Genomic DNA, 19439 nt, shown 5'->3' with positions numbered 1-19439 from the left:
AAAATGAGGCTTGACTTTGGTACCAAAGAGAAAGGGTGTGGCAGGGATCAGGGATGGCTGCGAAGGAGTAGCAGAGCTTGGAGGTATAACGGTGACCTTGGCAAACAAGAAAATGTCTGTTTCTCTATGACCATTATATGAATTTGAAATCAGGTAGGGTCAGGTGGCAAACCTAGATGATTCAGCTTGTTATTTGGGGACTGGAGGAGTTGTACTTCTTACCTTAGTTCTCTTGTCTCCTCCCTCAGGACTGTGCAGGAGTGATTCTCTTCTCTGCAGAATGTGCTACTCAAGTTGCTTTGGATGGAATTCAGTGTTTGGGTAAGATTATAGACCTGGGCGTGATTGTACCACTGAGAGCATGCTGAGTTAGTAGAGAATTGTATAATGCAGACATTCTTCTTATCATTCTGTGTTAGTCACTGATTTGTAAGTTATGCAGTTTATATTCCAACTGAATTCAATGTTCATCTCCTGTGAGTTCATCACCTAGGGATAGACATATGATAATCTAAATTTGGTCTGTCTTTTTAGAGCTCCAAATCTTTATGTTGCAGGTGGAAATGGCTACATCAATGACTACCCCATGGGTCGTTTTCTGCGTGATGCCAAATTGTATGAAATAGGAGCAGGAACCAGTGAAGTACGGAGAATAATTATTGGCCGGTCATTTAATGCTGCCTTTAAGTAAGACTCTGTTAAAGAAGTGACTTTGACTCCAGAGGCCTTTTATTTCCAAGACTGTAAACTGCACAAGTATTTTCCTCACTTGATTATTAGGCTAACCATCTCCCTTTGGTTTCTGACCTCCTCTTCTCAATTTGAATGTTTCTTGATTTGCTGAAGAGCATATGATTGTGTTACAATTACAGTGGAACAGAAAAGAGGCAGCTCAAGTAGAATATGTGAAGACCTGCCTGCACCTTGCCTCGTTCTGGAGAAATGAAACTTTGTCTACTCTTCTGTCTCGAAAATCATTGTAGATTCTACCCTCGTTTACCCATATTTGGTGGATAAACCTATCTGCATGATGTTCCTTTGTATCTCACTTTGAAATGCTAGCTGACTTTTATAAGGAGCTTTATTTATAATTAGACTTAATGGGATCTTAGCTATTCAAGTAATATATAAAGCTGCTGTTTAAATGTTAAAATGTGAGGCATAGTATGAGTCTGTGTGCCTGTTCTCTCTTGCTGCTTACCGAAGTGTATTAGAACCATGTGAAGCCTTCATTCATTTGATGGACTGCCACCTTGTGCTTGATTCATGTTTTGATGTCACCATCTATCACACTGGAAGCAGTTAAAATGACAAAACGCCAGCCAAGAATGAATGGGAGGGAGGAGGAAGCAACTTGATTGGGGAATGTTAGATCTTTTTGTAAAGCTTTCAGTTGGTAAATATAGAGCCAGGTCACCTCACTCTACCTGCCTAGAAGAAAAGAGCACAGTAGGTGAGGAAGAGTGACAGATCTCAGAGCACTCTGGAGGGACTTATACCATTGCGTGAAGATTATAGATAATGGGTATGTTGGTTTGCGTGTGGTAAACAGTATGACACAATTTCCAAAGCTGTGGAGCCTGGCAAAATGCAGGTTACTTAAAATTTAAAACAGTTGTCACTGACTTGTCAGTCTCAACTGTCAGAGAAAGTTAACAAAAGTTACCTTGAGCTTAATTGATTATTATGAATTACCCCCAGAAGGGATTTGCATAAACCTGAACCTCATAGAAAAGCAATCTGTTGGGACACATGGGGTTTATGTCAGAGGCAGTATACCAGAAGTCCTAGTCTTCTTGTTGACTTTATTAATTATCTGACCAAAAGGCGTCATTCTACTGAATTGGCACAGATGTAATCACAGTATCTATACAGCATGTGTATATATTGCTTGAAGTTGCTTACACAAGTTCTGGTGTTTCACAAACAAGAAACAGGACAGAGCACTCTGTACCATGCTAGACCTGCCTATGGAACAGATTGGGTAAGTGTACAAATATGACATAGCAAGGTGTCCATCTGATGAGGAAAATCTTTGATTCTTAATTTGTATCCTTCAAGGTTTTCAGAACTAGGATCAGTCTTCAGTGCCCATAAATAACAAGGATGCATCCAGCTTTTCCTGGGACACGTGTCCCAGGACCTCGCATTCTGGCCCGGAGACCTTCGGGTAGTGTGGGCAGCATATAAGTTAAATAAATAAATAAGGTAAATAGGAAAGCCAATTAGATTTGCATAAGCCTGGGAGTCAGGAAAGTTTTAAGGATCAGATCATACTTTTGCACTATTAAAGAGCAGGCCGGGTAGGTGGGGCTCGTCACCCATGGAAGGCAGCCCATCTAGGAGAAGGAAAACTCCAATTTCAAACCTCCACTGCCTTGTGGCTATATCCACTCATGGAAAGGGCTTCAGGAGTTAACCTTGAGGCAAAATCCGGAGCTGGAGTCCCGAAGGCAGCATGTGTCATTCTGCCAACTCCTGTGACATTGCTGGAACCAGTTGTATTGGCTCTTGCCTTTCCATTGGACCATTTCAGCAATGTGGAGAGGGGGGATCTGCTGCTTGGGTAACAGCCTATCCTCCATATTATCTTACCCGGGCTTCATGCTCTGGAGAGGACACTCCTCGATTCAGAGCATGTTACCATAGTCTCTCGAGACTGAAGGATGCCTATATCCAGCTTTTCCTCTTTTTCCATAGCAGCACAAAATGAAATGGTATTAGTTCTATCAGTGTACCCCAGTTTAGACTGCAGCACAACCCAGTTGATCCAGGTAGACCTACATATGGAAAATAATGCCTGTCCAGTGGCTCTATCTGCAGTGGTATGTGCATTTGAGTTAAAGCCTTGGAGGCATAGTTAGTCCTTGGGGCTATTTAGTTAACAAGGTTTCTGAGTACACCAGTTTTTATTATTAAAAGTAAGCAGAGGGACAGGATAGCAGAAGCTAGAAGTGTAGCAATATGTGCAAAAAGAGTTGCCTGACCAAAACCTTACTATTTGAACATACTGTACATTTATACTAAATCTTGGCATTTCTAGTTAACATAGGAACCTGTAGATGTCTTCCAGAAAGAAAGAAATGGTAAATCTCTTCTTGTGGAAAATAATAATAAGGTGCCATCAAGTCAATTTTGACTTATGCTAACACTTTCCAGGATTTTCTATGTATATAGTGTTGTGAAGTGGTCTTCTTCTCAGGGTGCCTTGTGACTGTACTGCTTGCCCAAGGCTACACAAGCTGGTTCTTCTGAGAGGTACAGTGGGAAACTGAACTCCCTTCCTTCACACATGTATGGAGGCATCAGTATAACAGCCAGATATAGTTATAGTTAAACTGAAATTGACAGTGTAGAGGATAATTCATCAAAAGAATGTATTTTGCAACAAGCAAGAAATCCATCTACTAAATGAATACAAGTGGAAAAGATTTATAGAATATGCATCTTCAGTCTCTGAGAATAGTACTCCAGTGTTGCTACAAAGTACTCATTTCTACTTGCATGTAAAGCAATTAGAATTGTCAATTTCATCTTTTAAAGTCTACTTAGCTGCAATAGTAGCACATCAACCTGAAAATCACTCATAGTTGCAGTTATTTACCTCAGTTTATTTTTAGGTTATATGTAAACTCCCAGAGTAGACACGTTCTAGATGGGCAGTATATAAATCTAATAAATAAATAAATAATTTAGACATCCAACACTAAAGAAATTCTTATAAGGTTTAAAGAATACTTACCCTGATGTATAACCTCCATCATCCTGGTCTTTGTTCTTGTTGCTGACACAGCTCATGAAAAGTCATTTTGAACCTACAGCAACAACAAATCTAAAGTTAATGATATTTAAAATAATATTCCTAATTGCTATTACCTCTACAAGAAGAGCAAGTGAAATTTATGCACTGAGGTGTGATCCTCTTTACATACAATTTAGCAAAGATAAAGTAACATTATATACGGACATATCTTTTCTCCCAAAGATAATGTCTTCATTTTACATGTCTTAGTCACAGATACTACATTTTGTGCATCACCCCAGAATGACTTAGAAAAGACACTACATACCTTAGACATGAAGAAGGCTCTAGCCATTTATCAAGAGCACAGGAATTTAGAAAAAAACCATCTAGACACTTTGTATGGTGTCAGTGTTCCAAAAAGGATTATTCAGTATCATCACAATATTTCTCTAAATGGGTCAATATGATAATGGTTTATGACATTGCCAACATTAATTGCTATTAAAAACCAAGGGCGATTCAAGCAGATCAACGATTTCTTCTATAGCAGTTGTTCCCAATCTTGGGTAACCCATGTGTTCTTAGAATACAATTTCCAGAAAACTTCACCAGTAGCTGTGCTGTCCAGGGTTTCTGGGAACTGCAGTCCAAAAACACCTGGATTATCCATGGTTGGGAACCACTATTATACAGCCTTCCTGAGGAATTGATATACAGAACATCTGCAGGACAGGAACATGGTCTCAACTTCTGACATTTTAAAATCATTATAGATTTCATTTGATGGCTCAGAGAGGTACTTCCTTTGGTACAGTGGTCCTGTCTTCAGTTTTGGCATGGCAACCTACAGTATATCACAGAAGTGAGTACACCCCCTCACATTTCATAAATATTTTAGTCTATCTTTTCATGTGACAACATTGAAGAAATGACACTTGGCTACAATGTAAAGCAGTGAGTATACTGCTTGTATAACAAGGTAAATGTGCTGTGCCCTGAAAATAACACAACACACAGCCATTAATGTTTAAACTGCTGGCAACAAAACTGAGTACACCCCTAAGTGACAATGTCCAAATTGGGCCCAAGTAGCCCTTTTCCCTCCCTGGTGTCATGGGATCCATTAGTGTCACAAGTTTCAGGTGTGAAGGGGGAGTAGGTGTTACCGCTCTCACTCTCTCAGACTGGTCACTGGAAGTTCCACATGGCACCTCAGGGTAATGAACTATCTGAGGATCTGAAAAAATGAATTGTTGCTCTACATCAAGATGGCCTAGGCTATAGGAAAATTGGCAAAACCCTGAAACTGAACAGCGGCACAGTGGCCGATATCATACAGCGGTTTAACCGGACAGTTTCCACTCAGAACAGGCCTTGCCATGGTCGACCAAAGAAGTTGAGTGCCCGTGCTCAGCGCCATATCCAGAGGTTGGCTTTGGTAAACAGACGTATCAGTGCTGCCAGCACTGCTGCAGAGGTTGAAGGGGGGGGTGTCAGCCTGTCAGTGCTCAGACCATATGCCTCACACTGCATCAAATTGGCCAAAGAAGCCTCTTCTAAAGATGATGCACAAGAAAGCCCTCATATGGTTTGCTGCAGACAAGCAGACTAAGGACATGGATTTCTGGAACCATGTCCTGCGGTCTGATGAGACCAAGATAAACTTATTTGGTTCAGATAGTGTCAAGCATGTGTGATGGCAACCACATGAGGAGTAGAAAGACAGGTGTGTTGTGCCTACAGTCAAGCATGGTGGTGGGAGTGTCATGGTCTGGGGCTACATGAGTGCTGCCGACACTGGGGAGCTACAGTTCATTGAGGGAACCATGAATGCCAACATGTACTGTGAGATACTGAAGCAGAGCATGATCCTCTCCCTTTGGAGACTAGGCCACAGGGCAGTATTCCAACATGATAACGACCCCAAACACACCTCCAAAATGGCCACTGCCTTGATAAAGAAGCTGAAGGTAAAGGTGATGGACTGGCCAAGCATGTCTCCAGATCTAAACCCTATTGAGCATCTGTTGGGCATCCTGAAATGGAAGGTGGAAGTGCTCAAGGTCTCTAACATCCACCAGCTCCGTGATGTCATCATGAAGGAGTGGAAGAGGAGTCCAGTGGCAACCTGTGAAGCTCTGGTGAACTCTATGCCCAAGAGGGTTAATGCACAAAATATTGACACTTTGTGCCCAATTTGGACATTGTCAGTTAGAGGTGTACTCACTTTTGTTGCCAGCGGTTTAGACATTAATTGCTGCGTGTTGCATTATTTTGAGGGGAGAGCACATTTACACTGTTATACAAACTGTATACTCACGGCTTTACATTGTAGCCAAGTGTCATTTCATCAGTGTTGTCACATGAAAAGATAGACTAAAATATTTATGAAATGTAAGGGGTGTACTCACTTCTGTGATATACTGTACCTCTGATAAGTGAGCTTGCTAGTCTAAGTGAGCTTGCTAGTCATCGTGTGAATCATAGACACCATGACAAAGGAAGACAGATTACTCACCTATAACTGACGTTCTTTGAGTGGTCATTTATGAATTCACACAACCCACTCACCTTCGCCGCTTTTGTCTTGCCAAATACAATATATGTTTGTGGCAGACAGATGGGGAGTGAGGTAAATAAGCAGAGCGTGTGCAGTAAAAAGAAGGGAAAGAAGCCTTTAGGCCAAAGCTCTTCAAAGCTTCATAGAGAGTGTTTGCATGGGTGCAGAACTCATGAATTCATTGATGACCATTTGAAACACCACAGTTACAAGTGAGTAACCTGTCCTCTATAGATGCAGAAATACAATATATTTAGAGAGAAAGAGAAAATGAAAAATCCGAATGAATTGCTGTTTTCCAGAAAGAATCTGAAATACAGCGGCAATGAGTCACGGCCTGTTACCACCCTTCTTAGTCTAGAGCTCCAGTGAAATGAATTAAAAAACTAAACAAGCCAAGGGATTATTAGTTGTCAAAATAGAGTGTATGCTCTGCTTTTAAAACTTGCCATCTAACGCTACTGAACACGTGAAACATAAGAGAAGGGATCCATAATTCTTTCAAGATATTGTTAATCAAACTCGCAGTTTCTATTAAACATAGTAACAAATATTTCTAGTTTTTCAAAAGGTCCTTTCAATTTTTAAAGGACTTTTGCCATAGCAAGACATGGGGAAGTTGCTAGCTAACTAGAGTCTTTATTTCAGTACAAATAATAATACTGTACACATTCTTCACTTACATACTGGCTGTTAATATGTTTCGTTCTCCCCAACAGGAGGCAGATAATGACTTCATGAACTTTTCAACATGGTTACAATTCAAAACTTTTTGAAACTCTTCCCAACCAGCACATCCTGTGTGAGTGAAACTGGTGGCATGGGTTGTTGCTTTTTTTGACTGCCGTACTGGTTTCCTTCACCTTTGTCTTCCACTTGTTTAAAAAGCTAACAGCACATTATGCAGACTTTGAGATATTTGATGACTGGGAAATCATAAATTAAATAAAGGCATAGTGAATTCATGTATATTTATATTGTTGCATTATTCTACATGGACAAATGGGCATTTTCCCTGATTATAATTTTTAATTGATTGTTACTTGTAATTTATGTGTTATTCTGCTTATCATTTGATCTATGTGGACTTTTTAATTTTTATTGTACATCTCCCTGATAATTTGTAGGGCGACTAGTAATTTTTAGACACACACACATATATATCTTGTGTTTCGCTAGGTGCACCAGGTGTCACATCATGCTCTCTCACAATTATTGTGTTCAAAAGGTATAACAACACAAGATCTACAAAACACTGCCTGCTTTATTTATATATTTTAAGTATGCCTGGTCTGGCGTAAGAATCTGTAATGGCTTCTTGAATCTGTATTCATATGCCTCTTATAGCACCATTCTGCTGAAGACCTCCAATAACTCATGAATCATTTTAGCAAGGACTACCAAAACCTTGGACTAACAATCAGCCTGAAGAAAACACAAGTCATGGGCCAGGGCATGACTCACCTCCCTCTATTACAATCTCCACACAAGAATTGGAGGCTGTTCATGACTTTGTGTACCTTGGCTCAATGATCTCTGACACTTTCTCCCTATGTGTCAAGCTGGATAAACACATTAGCAAAGCAGCTACCATGTTCTCTAGACTCACGAAGAGTGTATGGCTTAATAAGAAGCTGGCGGCATATACCAAGATCCAGGTCTATAGAGCCTGTGTCCTGAGTACACTCTTGTACTGAAGTGAGTCCTGGACCCTTTGTGTACAGCAGAAGAAGAAGCTGAACACGTTCCATATGCGTTGTCACCAATGCATTTTTGTGTCACCTGGCAGGACAAAGTTCCAAATAGAGTAGTCCTAGATCGAGCTGGAATTTTTAGCATGTATACATTACTGAAACACCAACGTCTACGTTGGCTTGGGCATGTTGTGAGAATGGCTGATGGTCAGATTCCAAAAGATCTCCTGTATGGAGAATTAGTGCAGGGAAAGCACCCCAGAGGGAGGCCACAACTGCGATACAAGGAGATCTGCAAGTGGGATCTGAAGGCCTTAGGAATGGACCTCAACAGATGGGAAACCCTGACATCTGAGTGTTCAGCCTGGAGGCAGGCGGTGTATCACAGCCTCCCCCATTTTGAAGAGACACTTGTCCAGCAGGCTGAGGCAAAGAGGCAGTCCCAAAACCAGTAAAATCAGGGAGCTAGACGGGACAGATTGTATTTGTCTTCAGTGTGGAAGGGATTGTCACTCTCATATTGGCCTTCTCAGCCATACTAGATGCTGTTCCAAGACCTCTATTCAGAGCATGTTACCATAGTGTCTTGAGACTGAAGGATGCCTAATCTAATTATGGCACAGGATGGAGATGGATACATTGCTGGCTTTCAAGCATGAACTCTTTACCTATTAAAAAGGGGGTGGGTGGGACGATTCTAATGACCTATCTATTAAATAGGTTTCTTTCTTGTCATCTAGGATTAGGCCACAGCCTCATACAAAGATCAAAAGTTATTTGTGCAGCAGCCAAATGTGCCATCGGCATAAATTATTGCTTTTTTTAAAAAAAACTGCCCTTTTGTAGGCAGCGCTATGGGGCCCTGTAGGCTGACGACAGCCCAGACAATTTTTCTATGGTTGGGATAAGACATGGTGTTGGGACCTTTTCAATTCAGAACAGCCCTCATTGCCAGAATGGAGAACGTGGCTCTCTAAAGCTTGTCACACTGCAGTTCCCATTTTCCCTCACCACAGCTAGTCAGGGCTGATGGGAGTATCTCCTCTCAAGGAGACTGGGTTCAGGGAGACTAATAGCACGTATCACTGTTAACATTCAAAGATTCTCCATCCGCATCTTCAAAGAACATCTCATGCCACTCTTGACAGACCCCTTTACAGATACCAGTTTTCCTATTCAGAAACTGTTACATAGAAAAAATGTCTTGTTAGGGAGCCATGAAGTATAATCTGAAAGACTGCCTCTTCCCCATGTCCCTGGAACGCCTGCTTATTTCTTTGTTGTTGTTTTTTGTTTATTTCCTTTGGCTACCTGATGTTCCTTTCAGGCAGGTTATGGCTACAGGGGTAGGGCTAGTTCACAAATTGTTGTCATTGTTTAAGTAAGAGAAAAACAATTATTCCATAAATATATTTAACTGAATTTTTAAATCTCAAAACATTCAGTTATTTGGGGACATGATTTTTATTTTGGTTCACAGTTTTTAATATTTAAGTCCTGCTGTTAAATGTGTAATTATAACATTCATATAGATTATAAGCTGCAGTTCAAATATCCTTGGGAATTTTGCTTACCAATTTAGCCTTAATTTGAGAGTTAAACTTTATTAAGGGTAAGAGCTTGACTGTTATCAAAGTGAAAACTGGACTTCCAAGTGAAAGAAAGCCGTAAGAGAAATGCTCTATATTTTTATTATCAATGAACTTAAGGTCTGACACACACAAACTTATCTTTTCCTCACAACAATGAAAGGTAGAAGACTTTCTCTCTGAGTAGCTAGATACCCTTAGCATTATGCCAAAATTATGTAGTTCTGTTCTAGGTCTGATTATTCTTTCTACTATGTAGTCCTTTACTAGACTCTGAGAGAGGGAGATGCAGAAACATGTCAATGCCTGCAGCAGAATAGGTGATAATTTGGATGGATCATATTAGGCTTGTAATAAGTACGTGTTGTGTAAAAACAAAACTCAGTGTCTACAAGTAGAAAACTAGTCCACAAGGGGAAAGGCTATAATAATGTTTCGCTCTGCAAGTATATTTAATACAGAGAAACATGCAGACAATTATTCCATTCGTCATGGCACTCTCCATCCCTTTGATGAGGGCCTTTTCAGTTACAACATCAAAAATACGGACTACCCATTTGCTTACACCTAAAATTGCAACAAGCAAAGTGATGTCTGGGGCTTCGTTGCCTTGTTGGCCAAGCATGGGTCACATAAGACTGGCATACATGAAGAGAGGACACAGAGAGAGAGAGAGAGAGAGAGAGAGAGAGAGAGAGAGAGAGTAATAAATGCTATACTAGTTCCATTCTGAGCCAGTCTGTTTTGTCTGCTTCTGCCCGGGGTGGAGCGGCTGGAGGCAGTTTAAGCGTTCAGAGCAGTTGCTGTTTTTGGCGAGGTTTTTATCATGCTGTTTCTAGTTACTGTTAGATTGCTAAACTAGTTGTTAATTTTTTTAAAAAAATTGTAAGCCATCTTGAGTGTTTTATACAGAAATGCCTTGAACGAATAAGAACTGTTGAAATGCTGCTGAATATTCTGAGGTTGCAGACCTATGCAAACCGTCTGAATGGAGTCCTGCTGATCCTCACAGAGCTGGTGGGGCAACCTTGTGTACAACTGTTTTGAACAGAGTCTGTCAAGACAGCAGCTGGGCAGGTAGCCACCCTTCCTCCTCCTCCGCACCCCCCCCCCCCGTGCACAGACAAGCTTGTTGTCGGGTACAACTGCATGCATGCAGCATCCTAGGGTTTGGCAAGAGTGGCAGGAGCTGCCCTTTCCAGGAGAAATCCCCACATCAAAAGATTAGGAAGAGGTTTCATGATCGAGCATAAAGGAATTAACAACTGTGAAGAGAAAACAAAAACACCCTTCAGCAAAGCAGACAATATTGTGGGGGTAGAAAGGGGAGTAAGGATTACTTGTCATCAGAGCTGGGATCTCTGTGCTTGCACCTGCTGTTTGCTGAAAGGCTAATGTGGAGGCCTAGTTGTCAGCCTGAATGGGAGGGGGTAAAGCCTCTGGTCAGTGATCTAGCCAACGGCAGGCATCCCACCATCCGGACATGCTGGGCATATACTGGAGAAAGGGGACAGAGCAATGCGCCATGTGGAGGTGGCTCCTCAGTTCTAAAACATTGTACTGTATTCTAAAACATTCCCTGCAAAGTTTATAGGTGTAGCAAAAAGGAGCTGGCAGATTAAACTTTTAGCAAAATATTTCAGGAGCAAACCATTTGTGTGAACTTACGTAAATCACAAAAACAAAACATATTTTGATAGCTGATGCAGCAGAGCTGTTAATAGATTGCTCATAAATCCAGGTGTTGCCACTTTGAATCCCCTCTCTGCCATGAGCTCACTAGAAAAACAGTAAGATACTCTGCTGGTTGGTGGGTATAAAGGCCACAATAGTGTAACAGCTTTAATATGCCCAAAGAAACTTCCAAAAAGGTGAGACAATCTCTCGCCTTCATTCCGCCCCCCCCAACACACACACAAACACACACTATATGGGAATTGCATAGAACTAGTTAACCAGGAGGTCAGGATTACACAATCCTTAATTTATTTGACTTCTTGGAATACAAGTGCTATGCAAATACAAAAAAATACTGGCTTAGTGCTACCATTCCACTATTTGGGCAAAGCATGCTTTTATTACTGAGTCAAGTTCTCAGAGAACTTAAATACATAAACTCTCAGAAGCCTTTCATTAAGGTCTTTATGTTATATAGTTTTAATATCATGCCATACACATATTATTTATTATTATAAAATAATGTATTCCACACTCCATTCCCCCACCCACCCATTTTTCCAGGGGAAAAAACAAAAACATCTTCGGAAACAAACAGGAAAAAGACTGTTTTTTCCCCAGAATTTTCCAGTTTTTTTCCAAGGCCTTCCCATCTCTACATATTATTGATCAGGCAATGAATTACAGTTGTAATTTCCCATGGCCCTATAGAGTTTGTTCCAGCTCTGCAAATTCAAATAGCTCTGTGCCAGAATGGACTTTAGAGACACTCTGAACAGTCTGAGGTCTTTTTAGAATTATCTTCTTTAGGGGTGCAGTAGCCCAATTCATCATTTGTGATTGAGATCATACCGATTCTTAACTAATAGGGAACATTTAAGAAAAACCACAGATAAAATGAAAACCTGAAACAATATCCTACACAAACTTTATCTAGCACTAGATGGGGAATAATTGTCAGAGTTTTTAGGACATCAGCTCTTGCCTTGGTATATTCAGTGGCTGAGTACTGCAGTCCTCTATGGCTAAACAGTGTGCATATAACAGCAGTGGACACCCAGCTTAACCACACTATGAGGATAATAGCAGGAACTATTAAATCAACACTTTCCGAGTGGCTACTGGTGCTATCTAACATACCACCATAGAAGACAATCAGCTTGAAAAAGAGAGTGGCGAAAATATGAGGCAAACCGACTATTACCTATACACGAGGAGTGCATGATAAAATATTTAGACTCAGATCTCAGAACCCACCGTAGAAACTTGGACAGCAACTAGTCAGAGAAGACTTTGACATTGAGACAGCATGGTGCCAGGAATTAGCAATTTATAATCCAGATCTGTTTAACTTTGTGTCCAATCCAGTACAATGCCTTATGGCTTTGATCTCCCAAGGAAAAACTGAACTAACCATGGCAGGTGCCAACACTGGAAACATAAATGGGGGCTGGCTAATAATCCAAATTGTGACTGTGGGTATATCCTGCAGACTTTACATCACATTGTGATGGAATGCATCTTAGAACGTTCCCTGGCTCCCTGCAAGAATGACATCATCTTGAGGGCACTGCTGCTCAGTGCTTTAGATATCCGGCCACAGGCTTAAGTCTCTCTAGCAACTGCTCATACATAATTTATTTCACTGATTATTCACTATTTGTATTCTATATTTTTAAAATCTTGTAAAATTTATTCTTTAAATGTTTTACATTTTATGCATATTTTATAATCTTTGTGAAGTCCTACACAATAATGCTGTAGTCTACTATGCCATGCCATGCAAAATCAATGAATCATACATTAACAACAGCAAAGAGTCTTTTGGAGCCTTGGAGATTTTTATTTAGCAAAATATTTTGTGGATTATAGCCATGTGTGCAGTAACATGCATTTCACAAAACTGTCTGTGTTGATTGGAAAGATTTTCTAACTTGAAAGAGGAAATCTGCTGATCATGGCAATATGTGACATAATAGCATTCAAAGCTCAGTTTGGGTTTTCAAGGGGCCTAGAAACTTCAGTTTCTTGCTCAGCAAAAGGACAGTCATGTTACAAAGTACCATGCAAGAAAGGAGATGGGAACAAGGAACCAACTTTCAGCATCATAATTCTTTAGAAATGCAGTTTGCTTCATGTCTAAACCCTGTTCTACAAAGATTCCATACAGTAATTAAAGAGTTTTTGAAATCTACAATATAAATCAAACACTTGAATCCATTCAGCATCCAGAATTGCAGAGTGGAAAGCTGATCACTATATAAGAGATGCAGCTTCCTTCTGATTTACTGTAGTTTCAGTACCATGAACATTCATGTGCATGTCTATATTTATATGTATAGACCATCTCATTCTGTAATTCAGTTGGCTTACAAATAAATAAATAGATAAGTGCAAACCCACTTGACTTTGTTTCATCCTAATTCATATGTCCAAAACAATTCATGAAAATCAGAACTTCAAGGTGTACTGCTAATATAGTACATTTCCTTGCATTCTTTATAAATTTATGTCAGACTATCTGTTTCTACAGATTCCCAATTGTTTCCCATCAATGCTTTTCAGGAGGGAATTATTAATACCTACAACAGGACACTGCATTTTCTGTAAGACCATGCAAAACAAGGAACAATGGGGCAAGAAAAAAATTGAAATTAATCTCTCTTGCATATGGGGAGACAGCTTATCCTGAACAAGATGTTACAGTTTATCCTCATGTTTTAGGAAGAGTATTCATGTTAAGATGCCAGCCAATCATGCAGTCACTCTAAGAGTTTGTCCCAGCTCTGCAAGTTCAAACTCCTGATAGGTTCAACCACTGGGCTAAAAACAACAATGCAATTTAACAGGTGTAAGGGCAAAGTTCTACACCCGGGGGGTGGGGGCAACAAAAACACAGTTACAAGATGGGTGATATTTGGATCATGTCATAAGGCTCCTGGAATTGTAGATCACAACCTGATTATGAGCCGATAGTGTGATGTGGCTGTAAAACAGATCATTGCTATTTTAGGTTCCATTCGCAGAAGTATACTCCAAATATCGTGAAGTACTAGTTCCCTTCTATTCAGCACTGGTTAGGCCTCAAATACTATGTCCAGTTCTGGACAGCACACATTAAGAAAGATGCTGACAAACTGGAACAAGTTCAGAGGAAGGCAACACAAATGATCAGGGGGGTGGAAACCAAGCCTTATGAGGAACTGGGAATGTTTAGCCTTGAAAAAAGAAGACTGAGGGGAGATGTGATAATGCAAGATTGCCATACAGAGGAGGGACGGAGCTTTTCTCAAGCATCCCAGAGTGCAAGACACGTAATGATGACCTCAAGTCAGAGGAAGCCAGATTTCAGTTGAATATCATGAAAACATCCTGTTGGAGCAGTATGATAATGGAATTAATTATCTTGGGAGATGGTGAGCTCTGAGATATAAATACAGTAGAAATTATTTTTAAAATACCCCACATGACTGAGCTGATGTCTTCATTTTAGTAGAGTTCCACTGTAGTTTATTGCAGGTAGCTGACAAAATACAGTGTGTTTACAAGTTTCATGAAGATCTAAATGAGGGTTTGGTTTTATTAAATAGAAGCTGTGCTGCCAACTAAACCAGAAATGTTTGTGCCCTTCACTGGCTACGAAGCAAATGTACCTCCCTACTATAGTGAATGTACTCTGAACCTTTTTAGGAAATTTCAATGAAAAAGGTTTGAAGACAGAATTATTCCCATCATATGTATTTACTCCATTAACTAGTCACTCACATAAAAATGCCTTTTGTGCATTATCTGTACTCTGGCAACTCTCTTCCTGGTATCCTTTGACTTGTGTTAAAGGCAACAGGAAAAGAAGACCAAATAGGAGGTGGAGTGAATCAATAAAGGAGGCCACAGTTTTGTGTTTGCAAGATCAAAGTAGAGCTGTTAAGGGCAGGACCTTTTGGAGGTGACTGATTGATGGCACATAACAAAAAAAACTATGGCTGAAATATGTCAGCAGCCCCACAGAATTAGTTTTTTATGATGGGTTCAAACAATTGTTTGACTGTGTTGTCCAATGAAAGGACAGCACATACTTCATCTATTAAGTCCTGCAGCTAGATGAACTTGGAGCAAGAAAGTATAATTAGAAGGGTTAAGTGAGAACAGTGTTCATATCAGACCAGAGGCAATGGCCTTGTCTCCATATGAAGGAAATTTGTAAGTTTAGTATCTGCCTAGCATTACTATGTCATAGCATTACTACTGCATGTTATGTTCTGACAACAGAACATGTCACATGTTCTTATCTAAATGCAGGCACAAAATGCAGTGCATGAATTATAGAGTGGTGGATTCAGGAATCTCACATCTGTTGATTCAATGTGCCCTGTAAATCCAGCTGAAGAAAGGACTGTCATGAGCACATGACTCCAACTATAATACAATGGCATAAAGTGATAAATGAAAGTGTGAAGGCAAGAGGAGAAGGGGACGACAGAGGATGAGATGGTTGGACAGTGTCACTGAAGCAACCAACATGAATCTGACCCAACTCCGGGAGGCAGTGGAAGATAGGAGGGCCTGGCATGCTCTGGTCCATGGGGTCACGAAGAGTCGGACACGACTAAACGAACGATAAATGAAAACAATAAGCAAGCTGTAAAATATGTTTCCTGGAAATGAAGGAGCATAAAACCAATGAAACAGTATGTTATTTGGGTCAATAGATTTGAAATGGAAAGCTACAAAAGGTATAATTGTATTTTAATGGTAATTGAGCAAGGTATGTAAATGGATGTGGGACGTGGTGGCACTGCGGGTTATACCGCAGAAGCCTCTGTGCTGCAAGGTCAGAAGACCTGCAGTCGTAAGGTCGAATCCACACGTCGGAGTGAACCCCCATCGCTTGTCCCAGCTCCCGCCAACCTAGCAGTTCAAAAGCATGCAAAATGCAAAATGTGAGTTTATTTCTTAAGAAACTTGACACTAGTTTTACCAGCATTTAGTCAAAAGGCAATATTCTGCGTTTGTAAAAATGTAATATTTGACCAGCTACACTTCCCAGCTTGTGCACTTCCAGCTAGACAAGCTCTTCAACCCCAATGGAAAAAATGTGCTTTTTCAGACAGGAAATAAACTTCCAGTCTCGTTACTCAAAGCTCTGCCAGCAGAGCCACAGTTTCCCCCTTAATTAAGACTCGAGGCTCCATTCATTCTGACTGCTGTAAATATGCATCTCGATACAGTGTAAGAGTAAGAATTAACTATCCTTTGCAGTGTCCATTCCCTGTATTACAGCATGAGTCACTGATCTCAGCATGCTCTCTCAGTTACCCGGCAGTGACATAATCCTCCTCTGAGGGAAGGTAATTTGGCTATTTTTCTCTATCAAGAATAACTGGCACCTGATGCAGGGTATTCCGAAACAGGTTGATTGAGAAGCCAAGCCCCATTGTATTCAAAGGGATTTGCTCTTCTGGATATTGAGAACTGCAGTTTCAGACGCAACAAGCCGAAGACATGCAGCTTAGCACTGTTTACACCAGACTGCAATGCCATCCTGATATCCTGGATTATCCACCCATAACCCCCGTTAGCATTCCTGTACTGACTACTGATGATCAGGACCATATAGTCCAAGAAACTGGAAGGCTGATCCTCACTGACTTTTCTATACATGGGAAGCTTTTGTTGCCTTGCCCGCTGGGGGCTGTACCCCCGACGTGGACGAAATTGCCCTCTCTCGGGGCAGGCCGACCGGGAGGCGATTATTTCCCCATCACCGCCCTGGGCATCCACAAGAACCACCCAGCAGCCTCTTCAGCGGGAGTCGTCAATTACATAATTCATTTATTCCTCTTCGTGCGATTAGGGAATTACTGTACTGACGTCGCTGAAATGTCACGGACGGGGCAGTTCGAGAGGGCTGTTTAAAGGCTGAACGACTCCTTGGTCTCTTCGACTCTAGAGGGAGGGAGGAGCCGAGCGAGTATGACAGGCGCCCGGAAGGTGGGGCGGGGAAGGGAAGGAGAGCCTCCATCTTATCTCAGGAGCAGCGGGAGTTCATTGGCCGGGTTTTGGCTCTCGGCGGGCGTCTCGTGCACCGCCCCGCCCCCCCCCGGGGGGGGGAAGCGGCGGCCTAAAGCTTGGCCGGGCGCGCAGCTGGCAACCAGCCGAGCCCCGCAGGAAGCCGCTTCTGGGCAGGCAAGCTGCGCCCCTCCCGCTGAGCTCCAACCGCGGGGCGTCTTTCAGGAACGGCGGGCAGGCGGGGGGAGCCCACCCACGCCCCCGCCTCCGTCTTTCCTCCGCGATCTTTCCCGGCGCTCACTGTAATCTACCTGACAGCCAGAGGAAAAGCCAGCGAGATTACCAGCCAGGCAACCTCGCCGCCCGGGGCGATGCGGGGGGTGGGGTGGGGAGGGGAGGGTGAGGGGGGGACGGTCCTATGGCTGCCGCTGCTGGCGGGGCGGAGGGGTCGAGTGTGTAGAAGAGGGAGAGAGCGCAAAGGAGAAGGAATATAGGGGAACCTCCCGCTTTCCGACCCCGACGCGCCAACTCAGCGCGACCCCGCAGCCGGGCGGGCAAGCCTGGCCGAGGCGCGCGCCGCCAGCTCCGAGGCTCTTTCCCCCCCCCCCGCGCGTGCGCGTGTGGCTGAAGGGGGGGGCGGCCAGGACCCCCCCCCGCCCGATGGAAACGCCGCCCGGCCTGACGGAGGGCGCCTGCCCGTAAGAAGCCCGCGAGCGAGCTCGCCCGCCCCCTGGCGCGCGCTTTGTGTGTCTCCCGCTACTACGCACACGCAAATACTCTCTACAGACGTGGGCCGTTGTGTAATTGCGGGTTGCGGCGGGGGCCCAGCCTTCATTTCCTGCAAGACTTCACCTTGTGGCGTCGGCGCGAGACGCTGAGCCATAGAAACTTACCGTTTCTAACGCAAATTAAGTTCGACAAATGGAACAAGTAAAAGGACTTCTAATTAACTACGGGTTGACCTCAATTAATCAAGAAGCAGGTTTTCCCTTTTTTAAAAGGACTTATTATAAAAGCTTCAAGATAGGTAGCACCGCTTTAAAAGAGAGTCTTCCACCTCCTTCTTATGAGGCGATAGTCGCGATTATCACACATCTACCGGCGCTACCACTTGGTTCCACCATCCAGCCACAAAGAAAGTGCCCTTCCGTTTGTAAAAAATAATATCTATATTTAATTTTTATGCAAATATATTGATAAATTAATATTCTAATTTAATAACATTTCCTTGACTATAGGTATCACTGATCTCTACACACGACGCAATACACGCATTCATTCAATGCTACACTTGAATATCCTTCCAGACTTCATGCTTGTGGAATTAAACGTGTTTTTTTTTTTTTACCAAATTCTCCCGATCCACCCACCAGAGCCAGATGCAAACGAAATTCAATAGGAATGGAAAATTAAGCTAATCTCAGCCTAGAAATTGTTTTCACTGGGAGAACTGAAAGGAGCTTACTTTCTTCCTCTCTGCAGTGGAATTTATATGCATAAGTTATTTTATTGTTGATATTATTTTGACTAAGGGGGGAAAGCCTGTTAATGTATTGACCTTCTGCTTCCCCCCAAATAACAATCCATTCAGTATCATCTCTTGAGTGCTTTATGCAGATTTTGAAGACTGCAAACAATAAACAAATGTAGCAGACTTTTTGGGAAAACAAAAAGCAGAGAACAACTGTGAAAAGGATTTTTTGGAGATGAAAGCCATAAAGGTCATATTATGATATGTACAGTAAGTAAATACACACAAATAACATCTACAAGACAGTTTTGTGTAGAAACGTGTTGGGGTCCTCAATCTGAGAAGGTAATGTTTCAATGGCCAGATACCTAGGATACAAATGTAGAAGGAGTGATATCTTTATTTAGACCACTAAAAATCAAGCATTCAATGTGACCTTTTGTGACTAATATCACTTCATCAGGCATAACGTAGAAAAATTATAAATGAATATCTCAGAGTTGTAACAGAAATCTGCCAGCTGAGACTGGGTTTCAACCAGTTCTGGTGTATATGTTTTTAAATGTCTCACCCCTAATGCCATGTGACTGGAATTTTCCCAGGGGGAAGTCACAAAAAATACTTAGTTATCCTAATCCTAAAACTGGGATAAATTTTTGTTAACTTGCCAAGTGGTCAAAAGCCAATCAAAGCT

The 19439-nt window shown here is 41.8% G+C and overlaps 1 protein-coding gene across 2 annotated transcripts in view; it reads left to right on the top strand.

Annotated features, from left to right (window-relative positions):
• The window catches only part of IVD (isovaleryl-CoA dehydrogenase), a 64755-nt gene extending 57485 nt beyond the window's left edge, over positions 1-7270 (top strand). Inside the window, exons 11-13 of one of the 2 annotated variants that reach the window (XR_012082555.2) lie at positions 249-321; positions 558-1984; positions 7025-7270. Coding sequence is in view for 1 of the 2 variants with exons in the window: in XM_020795743.3 (XP_020651402.3) it covers positions 249-321; positions 558-687; positions 7025-7046 (225 nt within the window). In the remaining variant the exon portion in view is untranslated. The remainder of the gene's footprint in view (positions 1-248; positions 322-557; positions 1985-7024) is intronic. The other variant, XM_020795743.3, reaches the window with a different exon arrangement.
• Positions 7271-19439: the final 12169 nt, after the last annotated feature.

Source organism: Pogona vitticeps, chromosome 1 (assembly GCF_051106095.1).
Source record: "Pogona vitticeps strain Pit_001003342236 chromosome 1, PviZW2.1, whole genome shotgun sequence".
In the NCBI taxonomy this organism is placed as follows: Eukaryota; Metazoa; Chordata; class Lepidosauria; order Squamata; family Agamidae; genus Pogona; species Pogona vitticeps.
Note: the sequence above shows the minus strand (reverse complement) of the source record. Positions and strands in the feature narration are given on the sequence as shown.